The sequence below is a fragment of the Pangasianodon hypophthalmus genome, chromosome 1 (genome assembly GCF_027358585.1).
Source record: "Pangasianodon hypophthalmus isolate fPanHyp1 chromosome 1, fPanHyp1.pri, whole genome shotgun sequence".
Taxonomy (NCBI): Eukaryota; Metazoa; Chordata; class Actinopteri; order Siluriformes; family Pangasiidae; genus Pangasianodon; species Pangasianodon hypophthalmus.
In genome coordinates, this window is record NC_069710.1 from 3,461,247 (window position 1) to 3,481,771 (window position 20,525).

Here is a 20,525-nt window from a genome sequence, read left to right on the forward strand (position 1 = left end):
AAACAAAACACAATAAAGTGTGCAACAAGTAAAGAGGTTTTACTTTCTGAATCCACTATGTATGTATGTATGTATGTATGTATGTGTGTAGGTATATATAAATTTGTATAAAAAGACAGCTAGTCACAGCTAGTTTCAGCTCCATGCTGCGCTACAATGGCCCCGTAGTCTGATTGCTTACGTGTGAAATAGATGAAATACACTACAGAATGATGGAGCCAGTGAGGATAATGAGAGCAGACATGCCATGTGTCTCCAGTGCCGTTGCTGAGAGAGCACACTGAGCAGCTGCGGTATGCAGTGGTTTCTCACGAAGGTTGGTTGTGAGCAGATGTGGAGAGCTGCAGCACTGATCTGGGGCCAATCTTTAGCAATGCAACTTCTCCACTGCAGAAGTAAACCCTCTTTGTGTCATTTAAATTTAATCAGCCTTTCTATGTAAACAATGTTTTGCATTTGTGGTACAGACAGTCATTTGGATGAATTACAGACAGGGTGAGAAAAAGTATCGTCTGGAAAATTTACTCACAAACTGCTAGCTAAATTCAGTTACTCAGTATAAAGTGTCAATAATAATAATAATAATAATAATAATAATAATCTCATTAAGGTTAACTCATTCATTCATATTCAGCAACCACTTTATCAAGGTGTCAGGGTTGCAGTGAATCCGGAGTCTATCTGGCAAATATTAGGCAAGAGCCAATTAGATTAACTGCAGACAAAATCTTTTGAAATTATGTTGTGCTTCTGCTTCAATAGGAAAGCTTGAGAAAAATGTGCAGTTTTTCTTTAATGTAAAGCTTAAAATATTTTATTATATGTACATTTCAGAGAATTAATTTATTTTTCTATTGTTCTGTTATACTGGAGTTATAAGAATTATAGAAAAAAGATAAACTTAACCCTGTGATATTTTACACAAATATACAGTATGAAGTGTGAAGGAGTGTGTGAATGTGTGTGCACGGTGCTCTGCAATGGACTGGCATCCCATCCTGAGTGAATTCTGCCGCCTTGCACTCAGTGTTTCCCGGATTCTCTGGATCCGCCGTGACCCTTACAAGCATGAAGTGGTTTCCGAAGATGATGATATACAGGATCTTATATTCTGTTGCACTCAGATAGCTGGGGGTAAATAAGCCAATAGGCTGCAAACAAAAACTGCACAAGTGACAGATTCCAAGCACTGTCACCACTTATAGTTCCTATCTATGGTAAAACTTGGGAGTGGTCACTTGTATCCTTTACAAGAGCCTATTTCCAACAGTGCAATCACTGAAAATACTCCCTCTTCTGCTTCATCTTTCACTTCATCTTGTGCAATGCTCTGTAAAACAGTGCAGGCAGTGATGCCTTTTTTAAAATGCATCCTCAGAGCCAGGTTGAAAATGTGGGCAGTGTCCTTTTCGTTTAATAAAAAGGGCATTGAGTCTTAAATTAAGAAGTGCTGTAGGGTCAAGAAGTGGTGTCATCAGCCATGGACTGTCACTACTATCTGTGTTCATCAGCCTCAAATGTTCTTCCATTGGCACCCTTGGAAATATGAACTGGAAATCATGAATGCTCCCTGAACAGTTAGCAACAGTATGGGTGATTTTGCAGTCCGGTGTGCAGATGTTTTATATATTGACTGAACAGTAGCACTTATGGTTGATGTACACATGCACATGGGTTGCTGAATCCTGACTTGTATGACCCTACACAGGCGAGAAACCAGGAGGAAAAAAACTTGACTTCTACATGTGATACAGTTACGTATATGGAAAACGTGAGTCATAATAGAAAAAAGATTCGACATATAAAATGCAGCAGTAACAAGTGCCTGCTTTACAGGTAACAATGTCAAATTTCTTATGGTTAGTGGCTGAAGATTATTCTCTAATAGTTCTCCAATAACGCTGCTAAGATTAATATATGAAGCTTCTGTTCTGCTAGCTCTTCCTCCAGTTTTGTCTGCCCCTAAAACCTTCCTAGGGACATGTTCTTTATCCTTTCATCTCAATCATATATTCATATTCATATATTGGGCCAAATTTGTCTTTTAAGGTGTCTTTTTTCTGTTTTATTTAGGATTCCTGAACATTTGTTTTCCACTGTCCACTTTCTCTTAAGTATTTCCCATACACGATTTAATGCAGCTCACCCAAGGTAAACAGATGTTTATGTGAAAAGCAAAGGCAAATATTCCTTTAAGATATTTTATGCAGGCAGCCTCTGTCGTGGAGCAAAGTCTCCATTGTGATAATGACCTGTGCAGATGGAGAAAGTCTAGGGGTTGGAAGCTGGGCCAATCGGTCCCCCACATGGTGATCTACTATGAAGATGCTCAGCCAAATCCACAGGCACATGGAAGCTAGGAACGCAAAGCACCCTGCAGGTTCCACCATTTGCAGTCTGATATCATCTGCTACCACAGTCCACTCCCCTTTCTACACACTACTGTGCTAATGTCAAAAAAACCTCTTGAGGTTTATGAACTGCCAGGGTTCTGGGAGTGATCCTCTAGGCTCTGATGGCTCTGATACATAGTTTTATACTGACATAGCTAAAGTGATGGCTGGGTGTGTTAGTTAGATTAGGAGTCTATACGCTAATTAAAGTACAGCATCTCAATGTGAAGGAGAGGGGGGTTTGGTGCACAAATACAAAGTTTTAATGGTGACTAAATGTTAGGTTATACCACAAACAGGATGTTATTATTTATTATAAGAAGATGACTAAGGAACTGACAAATACAATCAGCCAGTCAGGTGGGTATGAAGGAACTGAAAAACATGAAGCAAAATTATTTTCTGTTATTTATGAGCCATATATTCATACATATAGTATCTCCCCAGTTTGGGGGGTAATAAGTAATGGAGCAAATGGCCATAATGGAAATGCAATGGAATTGCCCTTATTTAGTACTTTGCAAATCTGTTGCAATCCATGACTTCTCGTCTTCAACCCGTGGCCATCACAAGACTCTGGGCAGCTTCCCCATCTCCCTATGCCTGTGACGTAGACATATTGCAGTTTGCGGAGTGGTTGATTAACTTCAGTTTTTTTCTTCAATAAATGGAACTCAGTTCAACTAGGGGTATGGCTGGGAGATTATTAGTATTTTTTTTTTTGGCCCTGAAAAACTTTACTAGTATGCTTCACGTTACTGTCTTGCTGCATGTGAAGCACATTCTATTCAGTTTTCAGGCTTTTGGCTGAATCTGTGCGGTTAAGATTCTTCAGTAGAATTAAGAATTTATCCTGCCGCTGCCGACAGCAGTCACATCATAAATAAAGATAAGTGAGACAGTTCCAGTGGCAGCTATCTTTGTCCATGCCACCCTGATGATGAGGTGGTAAGCTTCGGATAATGATCAGTTCCTTGTTTTCTCCACACTTTCCTCTTTCCAGCTCTGTGGTACCGGCTTGTCTTCATCTCATTGGTCCACATGACTTCATAGCAAACTGTAACCTGACCTTTCTGTGGCTCACCAGAGGCTTCTATCTTGTGGTGAACCATCTTAGGTCATGCTGGTATATTCTTTCTCTTTATAGCCCTGACACATATGCCTATATCCTGGATATGGCTCTTGCTCTGTTGAACAATTTCCCTTCATGAACAAACGCATCTTTCGGCAATGCATTACTGCGGCCCTCCGGGGTTGTTTGCTACTGCTAATATACAGTCAATACTTGCTTCTGATCCATATGTCAGTCAGTTGTTTCTGACATGGCAAATGTTTTGGCTACATCTGTAATTGACCCATTCTTATCTTTCTGCCTCATGGTCTGCTCTACTTGCATTGATCATACATGTATGATCCTCATTTTCAGAGACGTCTTGGGAAATCAAGACCCAACTGAAGCAGCCAAATGTTCAATTAAAATATAGAAATAAAGAGTTTTTCTATGGAGATGGGATCCTTATCCATTTTCCCCTTTGTGTCACTGATGGAGTGTGAGCAGTTTTATGGTTAATCTTGACTGACAACTAGGAATCTATGTGTGGTGGGCCCCTGGATCATCTCAGCCCAAAGCAACCCAAACACATTCCTTAGATTCCTTTTGACATAAAGAATCCAGAACTGTATTTACAATATTGTGGGACAGAAATCAACCCTTGCTAGCCATCAACACTTGACTGACAGAATCAGGTCAAGATCCAGCTGAAAGTTTTGTTTTGCTTTCTAATACTACTGCTGTGATGTAGAAAATTGGGTTTTTTAAAAAAAATTACCATGGATCATGAACTGCATAGTTGGACTGTACACAAGGTACGATTCAGCCCATCTACCAAACACTTTGCTGCTATTCTTGTCACTAAATATGCTTCTTGCTCTTTTCATCATTGGAATGTTTTATCCTGAAATGTTGAAATAAAAAAAAAAAAAAACTAAATAAAACCACCTGCTTAGCCTTAATCTTTAAAACTGTACTGATATTAATACAGTATAATGCAGTACATACAGTATTAGTATTAATACAGACAGTATTAGTTTGCTTTGGACAGATGCACAAAATCTGCATCTATGTCTCGCTTATAAATGTGTGCGAGTGTGTGTGTGTGTGTGGTTTGAGACACAGGATAGTGATTGCTTAATTAAAGCAATAAGTAGCTGTAGGATCACATTGCAACCTAGGATCACAACTGTCAAATCTATTGCTTAGTTTGTTGAGTTATGCCTTATCTTCAGTAAGAAACAGATAGCCCACAGCCTGAGATAAAACTGGGAAGAATATATAGTCTTCACACTGAGGAAAATTTTGACTCACTAGAGATCAGATGTCTGAAACATATATCCTCCTCACTCTGACTGAAATTACACTCAAATTGTGTTGTAAGTAATCACGGCCAATCACGGCCAATGCTTCAGACATTGAGTTTATAGAAACATGTGCTGAGCATTATGAGCAGCATTTCTCTCTCCACTGCCCAACACTCCATATTTGCATCTGGTCTGTGTGCATAGTCTTATGAAGAGTGCAGTGTTTACTGCAAAAGCACCATCAGCAGCCAGTGCTGACAGCCAACAGCTTATTTACTTCTGGACTCTTGACACCACTGCTGTCCAACTTACTCACTTTTGTGACAGTCTGACCCAAGTGACTCTCGATGATAAATACAGAGAGGAGGGTTTTTTTTGGACTCCTGCTCACACACTTTTCTCCCTCTCTCTCACACACACACACACACACACAATTCTGGTTGCCTATGATTTTATAAAGAGATTGCAGCAGGGAATTCTAAACATATGAATTGTGGGCAGTTCTTTATATCTGTTGATGCTGCAATTTGAGTAGAGTTCTGAGAAGCAGGGATTAGGGTGTGGTGTAGTAGGCATGTTTTTTTTATACTCCTGAGAAGTGGCCTCTCAAGCAGGGAGGACTTGGGCACAACATCATGATGTAAATTGACCATAGCCACTGTGAGACAGTCACCAGTACTAATATATGAGATATAAGCAGTGCACAGTAGCTATACACCCAGAGACTGCATGCTACTCAAAATAGACCACAGCAGTAAATGCACACATACAGAGGAATGACAAATTAAAGGAAAAAACAACAATGTGTGTTAGTAAGATGCTAGGCTACCACAAGCTGCCAAAACTTCAAAGCTGTGCATAGTGCGCATATATACAGGTTTTACGTTAACCACCAGGTGATTTGGGGAAAAAAAAAAAAAAACATTTTAGTTAAGAAAAGTTTACATGCTCCCTTTAATCCTTCCTATTCTCAGAAAACCATGTTATGTGCAGCAAATAATAAGAAAGTGTAAACTTTTCTAGTGTCTACATATGAACTAAAACAGACAATAACAGCTTTTTTCTCAAAATGTCTAGTGGTTACTGCAGAACCCTGGATATACGCAGAGTCCAGTTTCAACTGCAATGGGCTTGACCGTGCTGGTTTAATGCATCAGCGCTGACTGGCGCAGAGGAGCAAACAGCATTTTTAATCACTTTCTAAACATTGTTACCATTACAATTATTTGTATAGTGTTAGATTTGGCACTTTGTTGAGGCCTGTTTGACCGTTGTTTTTTTTTTTTTTTTTGTGGCTAAAAAATGCCTCTTTTGGCTGGAAAAACTGCAATTTCTGTCTATTTTCTGACCAATTTTTGGTGGCATCCCTATTAAATGTAGGTAACTGATGTTAACTATATAGTTGCCTAAGGTTAGCTAAGTCAAACATACATCAATAGATTCAATTTCACAGCAATGAACTCAAAACCTTCTACATTTACCTTGACAGACAGCGAGGCTGTATCTTTCAAGTGAGAAAATCACTTCCAGGGGCTCATCACTGGCACAAATGTCGACTGACTCTTCTGCCATTTTTATTTGGCGGAAAAAAGAAGCCTGCTCTTTTTGCGTATTTTTAAGCAGTGTACTCCAAAGTTAAAAAGCAGAGTTTCTATGCATAATGCGTAAAAGTTGGCAGGTCTTCCTTCTTTAACAATGGATCACTGGTCCATGTTTGTGGTGAACCCAGTCACCTACTATGCAGATGTCTGTGGAATACGGAATGCAAAAATATTTCAACAATGAAACAGACCGGCTCAAAAGGATTTAAGAAGACGTATGAGTATGAGGGGACACTGAGGACACATCAGCCTGATTTAGAGAGAGAGGGAGGAAAGAGAATGGAGAATAGCAGAAGGTCAGTGCGAGGGGTCAGCAGGGTTAATGAGGGGTTAATGTCCTCTGTGCCCTCCTCCACTGTGCGAGAGGCAGTAGTGGCTTCCCTTTACTGCTCACTGGGCTACAGGGCTGTGATTAGACCAGGCCGCTTGCACAAGGGGAATGTCATGTTTACAGCCATTCCCACACACACCCAACATAATGAGAGTCACTCTCTGCCTACGCTTGCCACAGCACTATGCCAGGAGAGGCAGCAGACGCTCACTGGCTCAGTATGTGTACGTGTACACACAAACACACGTTAACTCAAAAACCACAGCCTGAACAGCACCAGGTCAGAACAGGGACAATGCTTTGTTCATTACTTAAGACAAAACGTACTAGAACTGCTAGAGCTCTGATCATGTAATAAGGTTTATAATAAGCCCTAAGCAAGTTAGGGCTGGGCAGTGCAGTATCGTCATCATCCTGACTACAAGCACTGAACTTGACCAGAGCTTCAGGGCCTTGTCCACAGTACCATTAATCAAAACCATGACAGGAAGTGAACGCTGAAAAGTCCTGCCGCCTGCACGGAGTCGGCTTGGCCACAGAACATTGTCTACGAGTGTCCTGTGTGTCTTTAATTGAAGAGCCACCGCACGGTCATAACTCACACGGCACTATGTGATCTCCATGACAAATACAGTCCCGGTGCGGCCCAACTTCTTATGCAGCCCTTTCAAGTGGGAGGGCTTGCTTAGCGCTGAGAGTGAGAGATGGAATAAATCAAAGCAGAGTAAGCACAGGCTTGCTCTCACCATCATGCATACACACGCAAACACACCCAAACAGATGCACATTTCCAGCCCTGGGGCAAGAGATAGACCTAGATGCTAAGAAGCATGCTTGACAGAGGAGATCTCAGACAGACACAACTCCAAACACCCCATAAGGTCCCACTGAAGTCAGTTCAAGGCAGTTAAGACTGACGTGCTCTACCTTTAGTACTAACACCACATCACATCCCACCAGTTTAAAGACATGAGAGGGAAAGGAAGCCTTTAAATATAAACTACAAAGATTTCCCCTGTCCATTGCAGAAGCAACAATGGGAAGTTTCCCTGCTTGCTTTTCTTCCCCTAGAGTCAGGCCACAATGGTATTCAACCCCTATTTCAAATTTTAAGATGTGGTCAGTGATTCTTAAGTCTGAACACTTTTTGTAATAGTTGGCAAAGTTCTCTTCACATTCTGGCAGCTTCAATAAAATATCTGCTCAGAGGAAACATTCGGGTCTCTATGGCGCCCCAGGTCCTGTAAATCGTAGAAAAAAACAAATGATCTGAACAGGAAGCTGTCTCTATTCACTTTTATTTGTCAGTTCAGAAAATCCTCCGCATCCTACACCAGCGCTCAGGCATTCTAACCGAGGCAGGTGTTTCAGTTGCGTAACAGCTAGCTTCAGTTACCCTCCAAAAACTATCAACAACTATTCAATACTGAATTTCACATATGCTAGGGGTTGCATAGACTAGTCGACTATTTTTTCATTATTCGCTGCTGTAAGGAGCTGCTGGCTAGCTGGGGCGGTGAAAAAAAAAAAAAAAGTGAGGCAGACAGTACAGCGATTAAGCCAATTCTACAGTCAACTGCACAAAACTACACTGGGAAAAAGTCTTTTTTTAAATGTATTTTCTTTTGCTTTAATGGACCATTAACACTTGCATGTAGTGGAGTGGTGCACATGAGACTGTTGTCTTTTAAATAAAATTTAAGTAAAATCCTTGTTCTGGGGCAGAGTGAATTTTGCTGTGACCAGCACTGTGTGAAAGAGCGCTTTCTGTGCCGTGGTGCCAGAGTGGCGCATGCCAGCTCAAAAAGGGCCGAATCAGACTCCTTTTCTGGACCCTACAGAGGCTGGAGATAAATATGCCAGAAAAACCCCCAGATGCTGCTGTAGACATCGGATCCTGCATCCATCTTTAAGCCAAAAGGAGCTTCTGATCTATGATGTGTGCTCTTAATTTTAAAATCAATGATTTCAGCCGAGTTGTCAGCTTGCCCACATGAGCGTGAAAAAAAAATTTGTATTGTCTGAGCACCTGTTATTATATTTCCTCCCCAAAGTTTTTGGATTGATGGTATTCCTAGTTTGTGACCTAGTGAGCCAGTATCAAAATGTATTTACTGACAGAAATTTCAAAGCACTTTTGTAAGTCGCTCTGGATAAGGGCTTCTGCCAAATGCCAGAAATTTAAATGTAAATGGGTGCATTTTATGAATTGGTACATCCTTAAATAGTGTAAGATTATACAAAGATTTATTACATTGCCCATTTATTACACAGATTTATTTACTTTCATCATTAACAGCGCAGCCTAAAAAAGGCACTGAAATTGGAAATGTAGCCTGTGTATGGCTGTTAACTGAAGTGAAGTCTGACTCATTCTGTGCTGCATTAATAAAACACCCAAAAAATAACAACGTCCTGAAACAGTTGTTGCTTAACTACGGAAAAGATGACTAGTTGACTATGTTTTTGAATTACGTTGAATTATGTTTTGGAACCATTACTGAAATAGCATGCGATGAGCTTGTACATTTAACAGGTTATGAGAAAGTTTCCTAACTACTAGTCAATACCTGAGAATTCAACACTTTTACCCACTGCCTCATACATTGCTTCGGTCAGTTGTTTTGGGGTAAATTTCTGTGGCATCTGTCACTACGAGTGCACACACAGTAGAGGAAAAGGAGGATAATTTATAGTGACTACTCAAATGTGCAGTTTCTTTCTGCCTTTTTCTCTCAGTGATTTACAGCATTCTGGGAAATATCAGCTAACAACTGGATCTGCTTTGTCTCTCAGGGGCAAACGAGGGCAGTATAAGAGAAGTATAGAACACACACGTGTCTGAAATGTCCGATCCTTGCTTTGCACACTCGTCAGATGCTACCTCCAGAGGGTTTGAATGGTGGCCATGAAGGATACTTTTAGCTCTGGGCTCTGATGTATGACCTGGAGCACAGTTCAGTCAGCCCATGATTACACCAGTGCACATCCAAGACAGCAGGACCAACACAGGACGCACTCTATTCACCATAGCTAAAATGGAGCCTCTCTTCATGTCCCCTCTCCAAAATGAGACAGAAACATCCCCCATGCATAATAGACATTATATAGCTTTTCATTAAGCTTGCAGTGAAGCACTAATGGATCACGTCACCACCAAAATAATAGACTCCAGGCTTTCCACAAGGACCCTGCTATCTGCCTCAACGGTGACCTCGATGATCTCAATCTGTCCAAAACACTGTCCAAAACTCCAACCGCCATGAGTGGAAAACAGCGAAAGAAGCAGTTCATTTACTCAACAGCCACACATTATAGTGTCCAGATTTTGCCTGTCACTCTTGAGCCTGCACGCACACGCATGCGTATAAACTTGATGTGAAGACTTTACGATTTATAACGACGTTGATTTATGTTGTTCTGCTCTTGTTGGCTTTGGTAACAGTTCATGGCTCAAGGAAAGAACGGCTCCCAAGAAATGGCTCGATCACTGAGCGTGTGTGTGCATTTCAAATGTGCACATGTTGGAGTAACTGACAGCAATAAATCTCATAATAGAGTAGCACACAATAGGTGGGCACAGAAGTCAGTGAGGCCTTGAAAAAAAACAATGAAATCTGCAAAAATAAGTAACCACTACTCTCTTTTATGAGTCTGTGTGAACCATCTGCTCACTTCCAACTGGTGACAGGGAGACACAGAGAAGAATTCTAGAAATCTCACGAGTGCTGAACAGAGGAATGCAAGCGCTGGCCGAAGCTGCGGGAGTGAATGGAAAAGCAGATCTGATGAGAGGAATGAGGGAGGGAGAAAAAGTGCAGGAAAGCTCAAAGCATGTGAGATTATTGTGAGAGTATGTGCACAAAAGACTGATGCAAGTGAGAAAAGGGAAACAAAATAGAATTAAAAATAAAAATCATTATAATTATTTTAAAATATATATCATCATCACCATCATCATCAGGCACTTTTTTTTTTTTTTTTAAGTTTTCAGTTATGCCTGATTTTTAAGAAAACTTAAATAAATAAGCAAACACCTATTAAATAACTGCATCTGCAGATTTTTCTTAGCTCATATAGCTCACTGTTTTTCAGAGACCAAGTCCAGAGCTGAGCTGACTCCTCAGCAGAAGACATTTCTAAATTAATAAAAGGATATAAAAATAAATTCTGAAGGTTGTGTTGAGACAGTTAAGTGATTTACGAACTGGTATGTAATCCGTTAGTTTGGTTTGTGGGAGGATCGTGGCAGTGTAAATTAGTGTAAATTAGTAAGAGCGCTATTTGCTAGGCCAGAAAAGAGCACACAGCTGTCAAACCTGTCAAACTGTCACAAATGGAAGAAGGTTTATTATTGTCAGCAGTAAAAGAGTACAAAGTACAGAGTGTGCTGATTGTCAGAATTTACTCTTTTATTTATTATTTTTAGATGTCTGAGCTTCAAAGACAAGAAGACTCGTATATACACATGTATGTATTTTTGTGCCTTTTTTGTGCCTTTTTTGTGCCAGGACATCTGAATTCTGAAGCAAGCACTTGTTGATTGTCACAGTCACAGAAAGGACAAGTGAACTTATAGGTATCGTGCACGAAACAGTTTTCCAGAAGAGCAATTTATTAGGCAACCATATTAAAGATATGTGTGTACGACCTGTCAAGTTTCCTGACAAATGTGACCAGTATGGTTTTCTTGCATCAACCCATGTGGTACAGCACTTTGCTTGTTTGGGAGCTTATGATTGACCTCTTGTGAAGTCAGACTGTCTGCATTTTCACTTCTAGTGGCAAGACAACCTTTCAAAAAAAAAAAAAAAACCCACAAGGCTCTTAGGATTCACTAAGCAGGTCTTAGTTGGGATATAGAATTATTTGTGTGAACCACATTTAACCACATAAAAAAAACATACACACTTATTGCAATATTTTCAGGCCAAGTGTCAGCTTACTTTTCAGCCCAAGAGGGGAGCTGATGCCTGGATTAACCACTAAAAAACAACCATGAGTAATTTTCCACTGAGATAACCACCAAAACAATGCCACAATATAACGTATGACAGAGCTATGACACTCTGACCAACAGGCACGTATTGCTATTTCAGTGCACAGCCCTTAGACATCTGTGCTAATAAAGTAATTATATGCATGAGTTTCAATAATAAAACATGAGGAGGAAAAATCAAGTCGCCAGTCTTTTATTTTTGCCATGTTCTCCTGATGGTTCCAGCGACGTTAGGAGGCAACTCGCCAAAGATAATAAAGACTCATGTCTCTGTAACTGATATAGACTTAAACCCTGTAACGAGCAGCGCTTGTGCTCTGTGCCTTCATTACTACATCCAATGAAAATAAACATTACAGATAATTATTAGAAAGCTTTACATTAAAGTTGGAAGGAAAACAAATGTATGATTCCTTTGTAGGTATCTGGATTTCTGCACTACCAATATATTGTTTGGCCAATACATAATTATGAAATATTAAGGGTTGTTTAAATGCTTAATTTTTCTTACCCCAAGATAGTGGACAAACACAATAGTCTTCATCATTGTTGCTACATTTGTTATTGTTCACAGAAGCAGGCACTCAACCTCAAGCAACATCCTGAGTCATATTAATAACTGTACCACGCCATATCACTGCCCAGTGCAAAAAAAGCAACAAAAATAGCAGAGTCTTCTCTTTAAATATAGGCAGGCATATGAGAGTGATGCAAAACAAACGACCTTGCTGTGATACTGAAGAAATAAAAAAAAAAAAAAAAAAAAAAAGCATGACATGGCATTTATCAATCCATCACGTGTGTCATCAACTCGGTCGAACCAGACAGCCATTTTGTTCGGGATCAGGAACTCAGTCTGGATATTCCTAATACCTAATCACCATTTGAGCATTTCCTCATGTTGAAGAATTCAACAGTATACAACAGGAGACGGAGTAAGAGGCCAGCATGGGTGGGCTATAAATAGGTATAATTGAAAAATCCTGAAGCTGCTGAAGTTGGAGCCAGAATTGTTTGCTTTGTTTGGAGTAAAATATATGTATCTAGACTCAGACTGATGACTCTGTCTAGACATTAAATACTTGAATATTCCAGCTGCAACTTTTCACTGCTTCGCTGCAATCGAAAGTGGGCGAATGAAACTGTATTAATACTAACATTATAAAATAAGGACTGAGCAAGAATAAATAAACAAAATTAAATTATAACTTCCTCCAGAATTTTAGAATAACTTTAAAATCTTTGAGAGCTTCATAACAGAATGTAGTTAAACAAATTTGCCCTCATTTTGTTTTACTGGAATTTATATAGGACACAAATGAGCACTGTTTTTTTTTTTTTTTTTTTTTTTAAACAGTGCTCCCCCCCAAGGAAGTCATTAAATTATTTTGCACTACAACCTCTGTTATGTGTCTATTTTTTGCATGTTTTGCTTTTTTTATTTTTAAAAAAAAGAGCAAGGCAAACAAATGAATATTAAAGTTAAACAGCTAACCAAAAAACACTTAGAGTTTACTTATTGTGTTACACTACATGCATTAGTACCTATTTTTGTGTTGACCAAGTACAAAGGATGATGTGTTTTGGTACATTTTACTGATGAACACTACACACACACACACACACACACACGCATCTGAAACAGAGTACAGGCATCAGGGTCAATACTGGATCGGCATCAGCTTGGATTTGGTGTATTTTCCCCTTCAGTACTGATGATTTTAGTGCAGTGAACGAAAGCAATGTTGACGAAGAGGACACAGATCTTTCATATAAACAAAGGACACATGCTGTTTAAAGCTGCTTCAGTGTATTTCCACATGACCTTCCAGAGAACTAAACTGGATGCGAACTGTGTAATATATGTAGCAGAAAACAATTCAACTGAGAAACATGACCTATTTCGTTAAGTCTGAGGCAGGGAAAACGAGCCTGAATTGACACACACCAGGGGAGCCTGGGAGTTCATCCTCAGGCCCTCTGAAAATTAAGCTTTGGCCTTCTAGTCTATCTGCAGCATAAACTCTTAAAAATAAGCTAACATACTCATATGTTAAAGATGCCAGGCCTCCATTAGTCGGCAAAATGAGGTAACAAGGAAAACTGTTTTCTCTGTTATATAACCCCTGCAAATTAACACTAGTTTTATAATAAAATTTCCAACATCTCAGTCAACAGTCGCAACAACCTCCTCAAGCATACAGTCATATTAGTTTCAAAGTTCACGTATGAAAATTGCTGACTTGTTTTTCCAAAGAGGTGTCTTGCCATCTTTTTTTTTTTTTTTTTTTTTTTACTGCACTCTGAGGTAGATAAAAAAAACATAACACTGAATACATTAAAAATGGTCTGCCTTTGACCTTTTCATTAGCAGAGCTTTGTAGTTACTCATTTGTTCTTCCATAATCATATCTGGTTTGCTGATAAGTGCTTTGCAGATATACAGACGTTACATTAGCACAAAGTTATCACAAAAAAAACAACACTTGGGGCTGTTGCAGTGTGGTGTGGCATCTGTCTACTGCATAATGGAGAAACCTTAGCGAACGATCGGTTTCCATTCTGTCCAGCCAGAGCAGAGCTTATATAAAGTGTAAAGCACATCTAATACCAAGGGAAAGGATAGAAAGATGCTTCCCTTAAAATTATATAACAGATGGTTTTGTGCGAATTGTCACTACCCGAGTGAAAAAGGACTTCGATTTAATTTGGGTTTTTACTCACTCCCCCATGCAAGAACTTCAAGCCTGTCATTAAAGCATAACCCTGCCTTTTAATATGGTTTCATATTACTGCCACCTGGCTTCCTGTCAAATAAACAGGTCTGAACTCAGAGCTCTTTCAAATAAGATGTGCATCATAGTGCATGGACATTTAGCAAATGAGGCGGAGAGGTTGATAAGGCAAGCGTTGTGTAAACGGAGCGAGAAAGGCTAAGTGGGCCTGGCACATGATCAGCTGTCTCTATTCCTAGAATCACAACTCCAGGGGACATAAACACACAGACACATACCATTCATCCCTACCCAGTATTCCACTCTTCTATTCAGTGCATCCATCATATTCGAAGTAGAGAAGCCACAAATCAGGCATACCAGAACATGTTCCATGTTGAAGTTTTAAATGATGTGTCTCTTCTTTATCTGACAAACCCAGCCAAATGTACTGCAGCAATACATACAATAAGCTCCACTTTCCTCCTCTCACACTCTCTAACATGAAGCATCTTACAAGTGTATGTATATGTGCATATATATATATATATAAAAGCATAAAAAACTGTCTCTTGGTTTATATAACAGTAAACAGTAATGGCCATGCAAAAAAAGGAAAAAAGCTCCACAAAAAGCTTGTGAATCACCAATAAGTAAAAGCCCCATAACAGAAATAAAATGCGCCAAGTCCAAGTCATCCCACGCATTCAAGTTTCTGCAACAATTCAGCAACACTCTACAATTTATTGCAACTTTTTAACATTCAACAGAGAAGCACAACTTTCTTCATCTTGATCAGGTTAACCAGGCAAAGAAAGTACTGGAAGAGCTACTTTACTGGTGTGACTTACAAAAAAATAGAGCAGCCTAAAGATGGAAACCAGACTCCCACTGTAGCAAGACCAGAGCTCTTCCAAGTCTTACTGCCAGCTGGCCTTTATACTGTACAGGAAACGTCACCCCCCAACTAAACTAATGGACAGACAGTAATAATGGATCAAATAACTGGATCAAAGATTACACCACACAGAAAGCACTTCAGATAGATAGATAGATAGATAGATAGATAGATAGAACTTTACTGTCATTGCACAGTACAAGTACTCAGCAATGAAATGAAGTTTAGCATCTACCAGAAGTGCAAATAGTAGCATTGTGCAAAGTTATACGCTTATATACATATCCACAAAGTAAGTAAGTAAGTAATTAAGTAAGTAAGTAAATAAATAAATAAATAACAAGGCTATGGGTGGTGAATATGTACAGTAACCTATTAGCAGATAACATGAATGGTATTACACTAGGTTATAATACAAAAACTAATACTGGCAAAACTAAAACTAATAAAGGCCACTCAGTGTATTAATATACACATTTTTCTATGTGCTAACTAAAAACTTTAGTTTTGTCCCTGATTCAGAGAAGGTCGCTATAGGTGCTTATTTAGACCTTTAAAAAAATGCACAGGGGACCTGTAATTTTTGTACATATATACTGGTATCAAGGTAAGTATAAGCCATTTGATTACAGACTCTATATTATACGGTACACTTCGGGAAAATAAAAAGAAAATGCATAAAAACATATATTAAATATAATGAATCAATTATATTCAAACCTGGCTGCCTCTGACAGTTGTCACTTTATTGTCAAGTGCACTGAAGAATGAAATTCTTACTTGCATGCCGTTCCTCAAGACAAAATAATGTAGACATATTCACAGCCCAAAGACAATACAACACCAAGCTGACATTCAACCACAACAGACATCACATTTCCGTACTGCATCTACAGAAGACATACTACACTGAAGGAGGTTAATACTTGGTCATACACATTGGATATTTCAGCAAGTAAGTAACAACAATCAAATATCCAAATAAGCCAGAGTTTGGTTGTGGGAACACAAAATCAAGGTTTTGCAATGACAGTCTCAGTCTCTAGATTTGATCCCTGAAAGCCTGTGGGTTGAATTAAAGAGGGCAGCCTACATGTGCATAACGAGGAATAAAAAGAACCTGGAAATGCTTTGCAGGGAAAAAGAGTCCAATATCCCACTACAGTTGTTGTCTAACATTACAGGAAGAGGCACAGTGCTGTTATTCTTCCCAGAGAAGACTTCACCAAATATTAATTGTAAAGGAACCAGTAATTTTGCGGCAAACGATTGCACTAATAAGATAAAAGTTTTTTAGATTTGAAAATAAAGCTATAACATGTCAGAATATGTTTTGATGCAAAATATCATTCATTGCACAAGCTTAATTTTGTGCCTAAATTAGAATTGAGGTAAGAGTGCGTTGTGAGGAGTAAATACCAAAATTGTGCATATCGCTAATCTGAAACTTCAGTGTAACCACAGACTTTGTGCTTTGTGACTGTAGAGCGGAGTTTGCTGAAAACGGAGCTGTGTCTCAATTAAGCACAATTCTGACCTTGCTCATTTTTCTTGCACTCAACTAGAGCGAGGAGAAATCAACTCGAGCGAGGAGCGAGGAGCAATCAACTCGAGCGAGGAGCGAGGAGCAATCAACTCGAGCGAGGAGCCACATCAAGTTCAGCGCCACTGTCTGACAATTTACTGTAACCACAACACTTCCTCCTGAAACACATTTTGGACAATGTAAATAAACTTAAATATCGCGGAATGGCATACAAAGGTAATATTTAATATATAGGTCTGAATCGTCCCTGTAGAGCCATTGAACAATCCTACAGTTACTACAATTCAAGTACTACAGGAAGCAAAGTGTCTTCAACATTAAATGACTGTATGAACTACAGATTTAGGTGCATGACTAACCATAAATGAAAATAAACAACACTCTCTACCTGTTGCTACCTCAATGCTTTTAAGTAGTAAAAAAAATAAAGTATAAAATCCAGGGGCTGACCACTGGCTGTTTGCGTCCTTACAACACGATAGGCATTATGATGTTTCAGTCAGTGGTTCGATCATTCATCTTCAATAACCGCATTATCCTGGTCAGATCCAGGTGGATTCAGAGCCAATGCCAGTAACACCAGATGCAAGGCAGGAAAATTCACCCAGATGGAACGCCAGTCCATCACAAGGCACCATGCACACATACATTCACACCTAGGGGCAATTTAGCACAGCCAAACCATCTATCTGCATGTTTTTGGACAGTGGGAGGAAACGCAGGGAACCCAGAGGCAACCCTGGAGCTGTGAAGCAGCAACGTTCCCCACTGCACCACCGTGCTGCCCGCAGTCAGTAGTGAATGAAATAAATAAATAAGAAAGAAATATAAAATTAAAAACGGAAAAAATATTTCCACATCATGCCATCTAGGCTGCTGGTCTGGCAGGAAAAAACTGGCCATTTTGTTTATCCCTTAAATGAATGACTATTATATTTACAGAGCAGTTCCAGACACCAGAAAGGGGAAAAAGTTTTTTCTCAGTTTTACTGCAATTTCAGCTGTTTCCTTTTGTCAACAAATGATGTGTATGCAAAGATCACAAAGTTGTTGAATACCAGTCCTGTAGATCATCCAGAGAAAGCAGCAGGAAACCAGGAACAACATGTTCCAGTGGAGTCATGCTTTAATGAGCGGGATGCTGCTGCACAGACGAAACCCATGCCTCCATACATGCAGAGGACACCAAACAGAACGTGTGAGTAGCCTCTGACTCATTCTGAGCTTGCAGTCAGTTGGACCTAACTCTAACATCTGCACCTAGTTCTTAATGCTACAACTAATAAACTCTTGCCAAGTCATTAGATTTAGTTCATCGTCTACACGTAATTACAAGCTGGCCAACTAGCATATTCAAATGTGACCATCAATTTTTTTGATGTTTGAATTTGCCCAGATTTCAGGGCACACATTAAAAAGAAAAACGCATTCTCAACACAGCTGTTCCACATGGAAATGCCCATATCTGAAGAAACATCTCTGAGCACAAAATGACCATGAGCCATCTCTGTTTATTGAGAGGGCATTGTTTCTATCAGTCTGTCACCATCTGTAAGGCCGTAACATTTATAAATATAAAGCCTCAGTTTCCGAAACAGTCAGCACTTTATGCAAGCTTTAAGAGATTTTTGTGTTTGTTCTCCTGTTTCTCCCCACACTATTACCTTAACACACATCTGGCTACGAAATACATGCGTGGGCTAAGAACAAACAGTTCTCTTATTTTCTCACCAATTAATTCATTTTCCTCACACATAATTACTAGATTAAAGCTTCTTCCTCTTAGCTACTAATAACAAAACATCTGTCTAATTTAATTTAAGAAAAACGTTAGTTGAACTGCTTTTCCCATTATTTATTCTGTATTAGTACTAGCATAAAACAGGCAAAAAAAAGAAAACATGGACAAGATATAAAGGGAAACATGACAGATCTTTGTATAAACTCTGTATATACTTTATGATAATATACTCTTTATACAAATACTTTTTTCTTATTGTCTGTTTAATAAGGTGAAATTTTATCACTTTATTTTGCCTAAAGCAATAATGGGTATGACATTCCAGTTGAACTGCTCCTTTTCAGTGCCTCTACGTTGGGTCATAATTTTCTTCAACTGTTAGTTAAAGGGTAAATCTGGCAATAATAGGGAGCTTTAAAACCAAGTCATGTCTCCAAATGTTCATGCTAAAATGACCAACATTAAAATATAAACAGGACTTGACAGACATTTTCCATAGTGCTTGGACTGAAAAGAAAACAATGAAAAAAGCATTTGAGACAACCTCATCCTTCCAGACCTTTAAAACGCAAAATACAGTTGGACACGACTGTAGCTGCGATATGCTACTGAATATATAGACAGTAATGCAGAGCGGGAAGTTGTAATTTGGTGTGTGAGGGCACGTTATCCATGTATAACACACAGAGTTTTTATTAAAAAAAAATAAATAAATAAAATTTTAAAAAACATACTTGTACATATACTTTCATGCTCGGGAGGAAGCAGGAAGCTTTAAGTTTAAGCTTAAAACAAAGTTGTATCTTATATATCCTTTATATTTTTTTTTCATTTTTAGAGTTATTATAGTATAGTATTTTTAAAGTTATATGCAAGCTGTAAGTTTTTTCTTTCATGCGGGGAAGAGTGAGTGGCCAAATATGATGTTGAACTTAAGCTCTTCGGGAGTAAATGTGTGTGTCCATCCATCCCTGAGACCTACCTTGCACACTGTATCTATGTCCCATGGCAAAACTGTCTGCAGGTCAATGACCTCACAAGATACTCCAAGCTTGTCCTGTGCCATGTTAGCAACTTCCCTCATGACATGAACCTGTAAAACAGAGGAAATGGTATCGGTGTGTGACTATAGGTTAGACCTGTGTTTCCAATCCTGTGTACTCATACACTGTACATTTTAAGAGTTCTACAAAATATTTTTTTTTATTAACAGAGCAGACTACGCCAAAACAACAAATAATAGTAACTATAGGAACCAGCAAGCTGCATAACTTATTGGACAGGGAAGTAATCAAGGTTTTGCAACAAGCCCTAATTTCCACAATGTCAGATGCATGGTTAATATCAAATGATTGGACTGAAGCAAGACAGTTTCTCCACTTCTTGCCCCGGACACCCCTTTGCTTTTTAGGATAAGGTACATTATCCAACACACAGGATAAACCCATTGAACCATGTTTTTGGATCCCCAATAATCCTTTTCTGCCAATAGATGAGATAGGAGGGAGAACAAGCATTCACCAGCAGAGCTGCTACAGTGTGTTCACACAGAAGCAGGAGGTCAGCGCACCTTGTAATCCAGCTAAGCTTTATGATAGAAATTGTTTTAATCCACGGATCTGCTTTTTGTTTGCGAATGTCACAAAACTCACCGGTTAAATTAGAGTCTATTCAGACTCCTGTACCTCACCACATGTGTCAGTTGTGGCCAACTCTACTAATATGAACACTTTTCCCTTTATGTGACCTACCTGTGTTCCCCAGGCAACCATGGTGAGGTCACTTCCCTCCTGCACAATATCAGCCTGAGAGAGAGGGAGGTGGTACGCTTCGGTCGGTACTTGCTCCACTGCACAAAGAAAAACAAAAAAACCTTAGCAGACAAAAAGAAAAGGGCAGCTCCACTTACATTCCCCAATATCAGAATCACCTTGTTAAAATGAT

At 39.2% G+C, this 20,525-nt stretch overlaps 1 protein-coding gene across 2 annotated transcripts in view; it reads right to left on the reverse strand.

Annotated features, from left to right (window-relative positions):
* bckdhb (branched chain keto acid dehydrogenase E1 subunit beta) overlaps positions 1–20,525 on the reverse strand; it is a 50,835-nt gene that overhangs the window by 17,764 nt on the left and 12,546 nt on the right. For both annotated transcript variants that reach the window (XM_026914389.3, XM_026914388.3), the window contains exons 7-8: positions 20,333–20,430; positions 19,564–19,674 (exon numbers count right to left, since the gene is read on the reverse strand). In XM_026914389.3, coding sequence (XP_026770190.3) covers positions 19,564–19,674; positions 20,333–20,430 — 209 coding nt within the window. The remainder of the gene's footprint in view (positions 1–19,563; positions 19,675–20,332; positions 20,431–20,525) is intronic.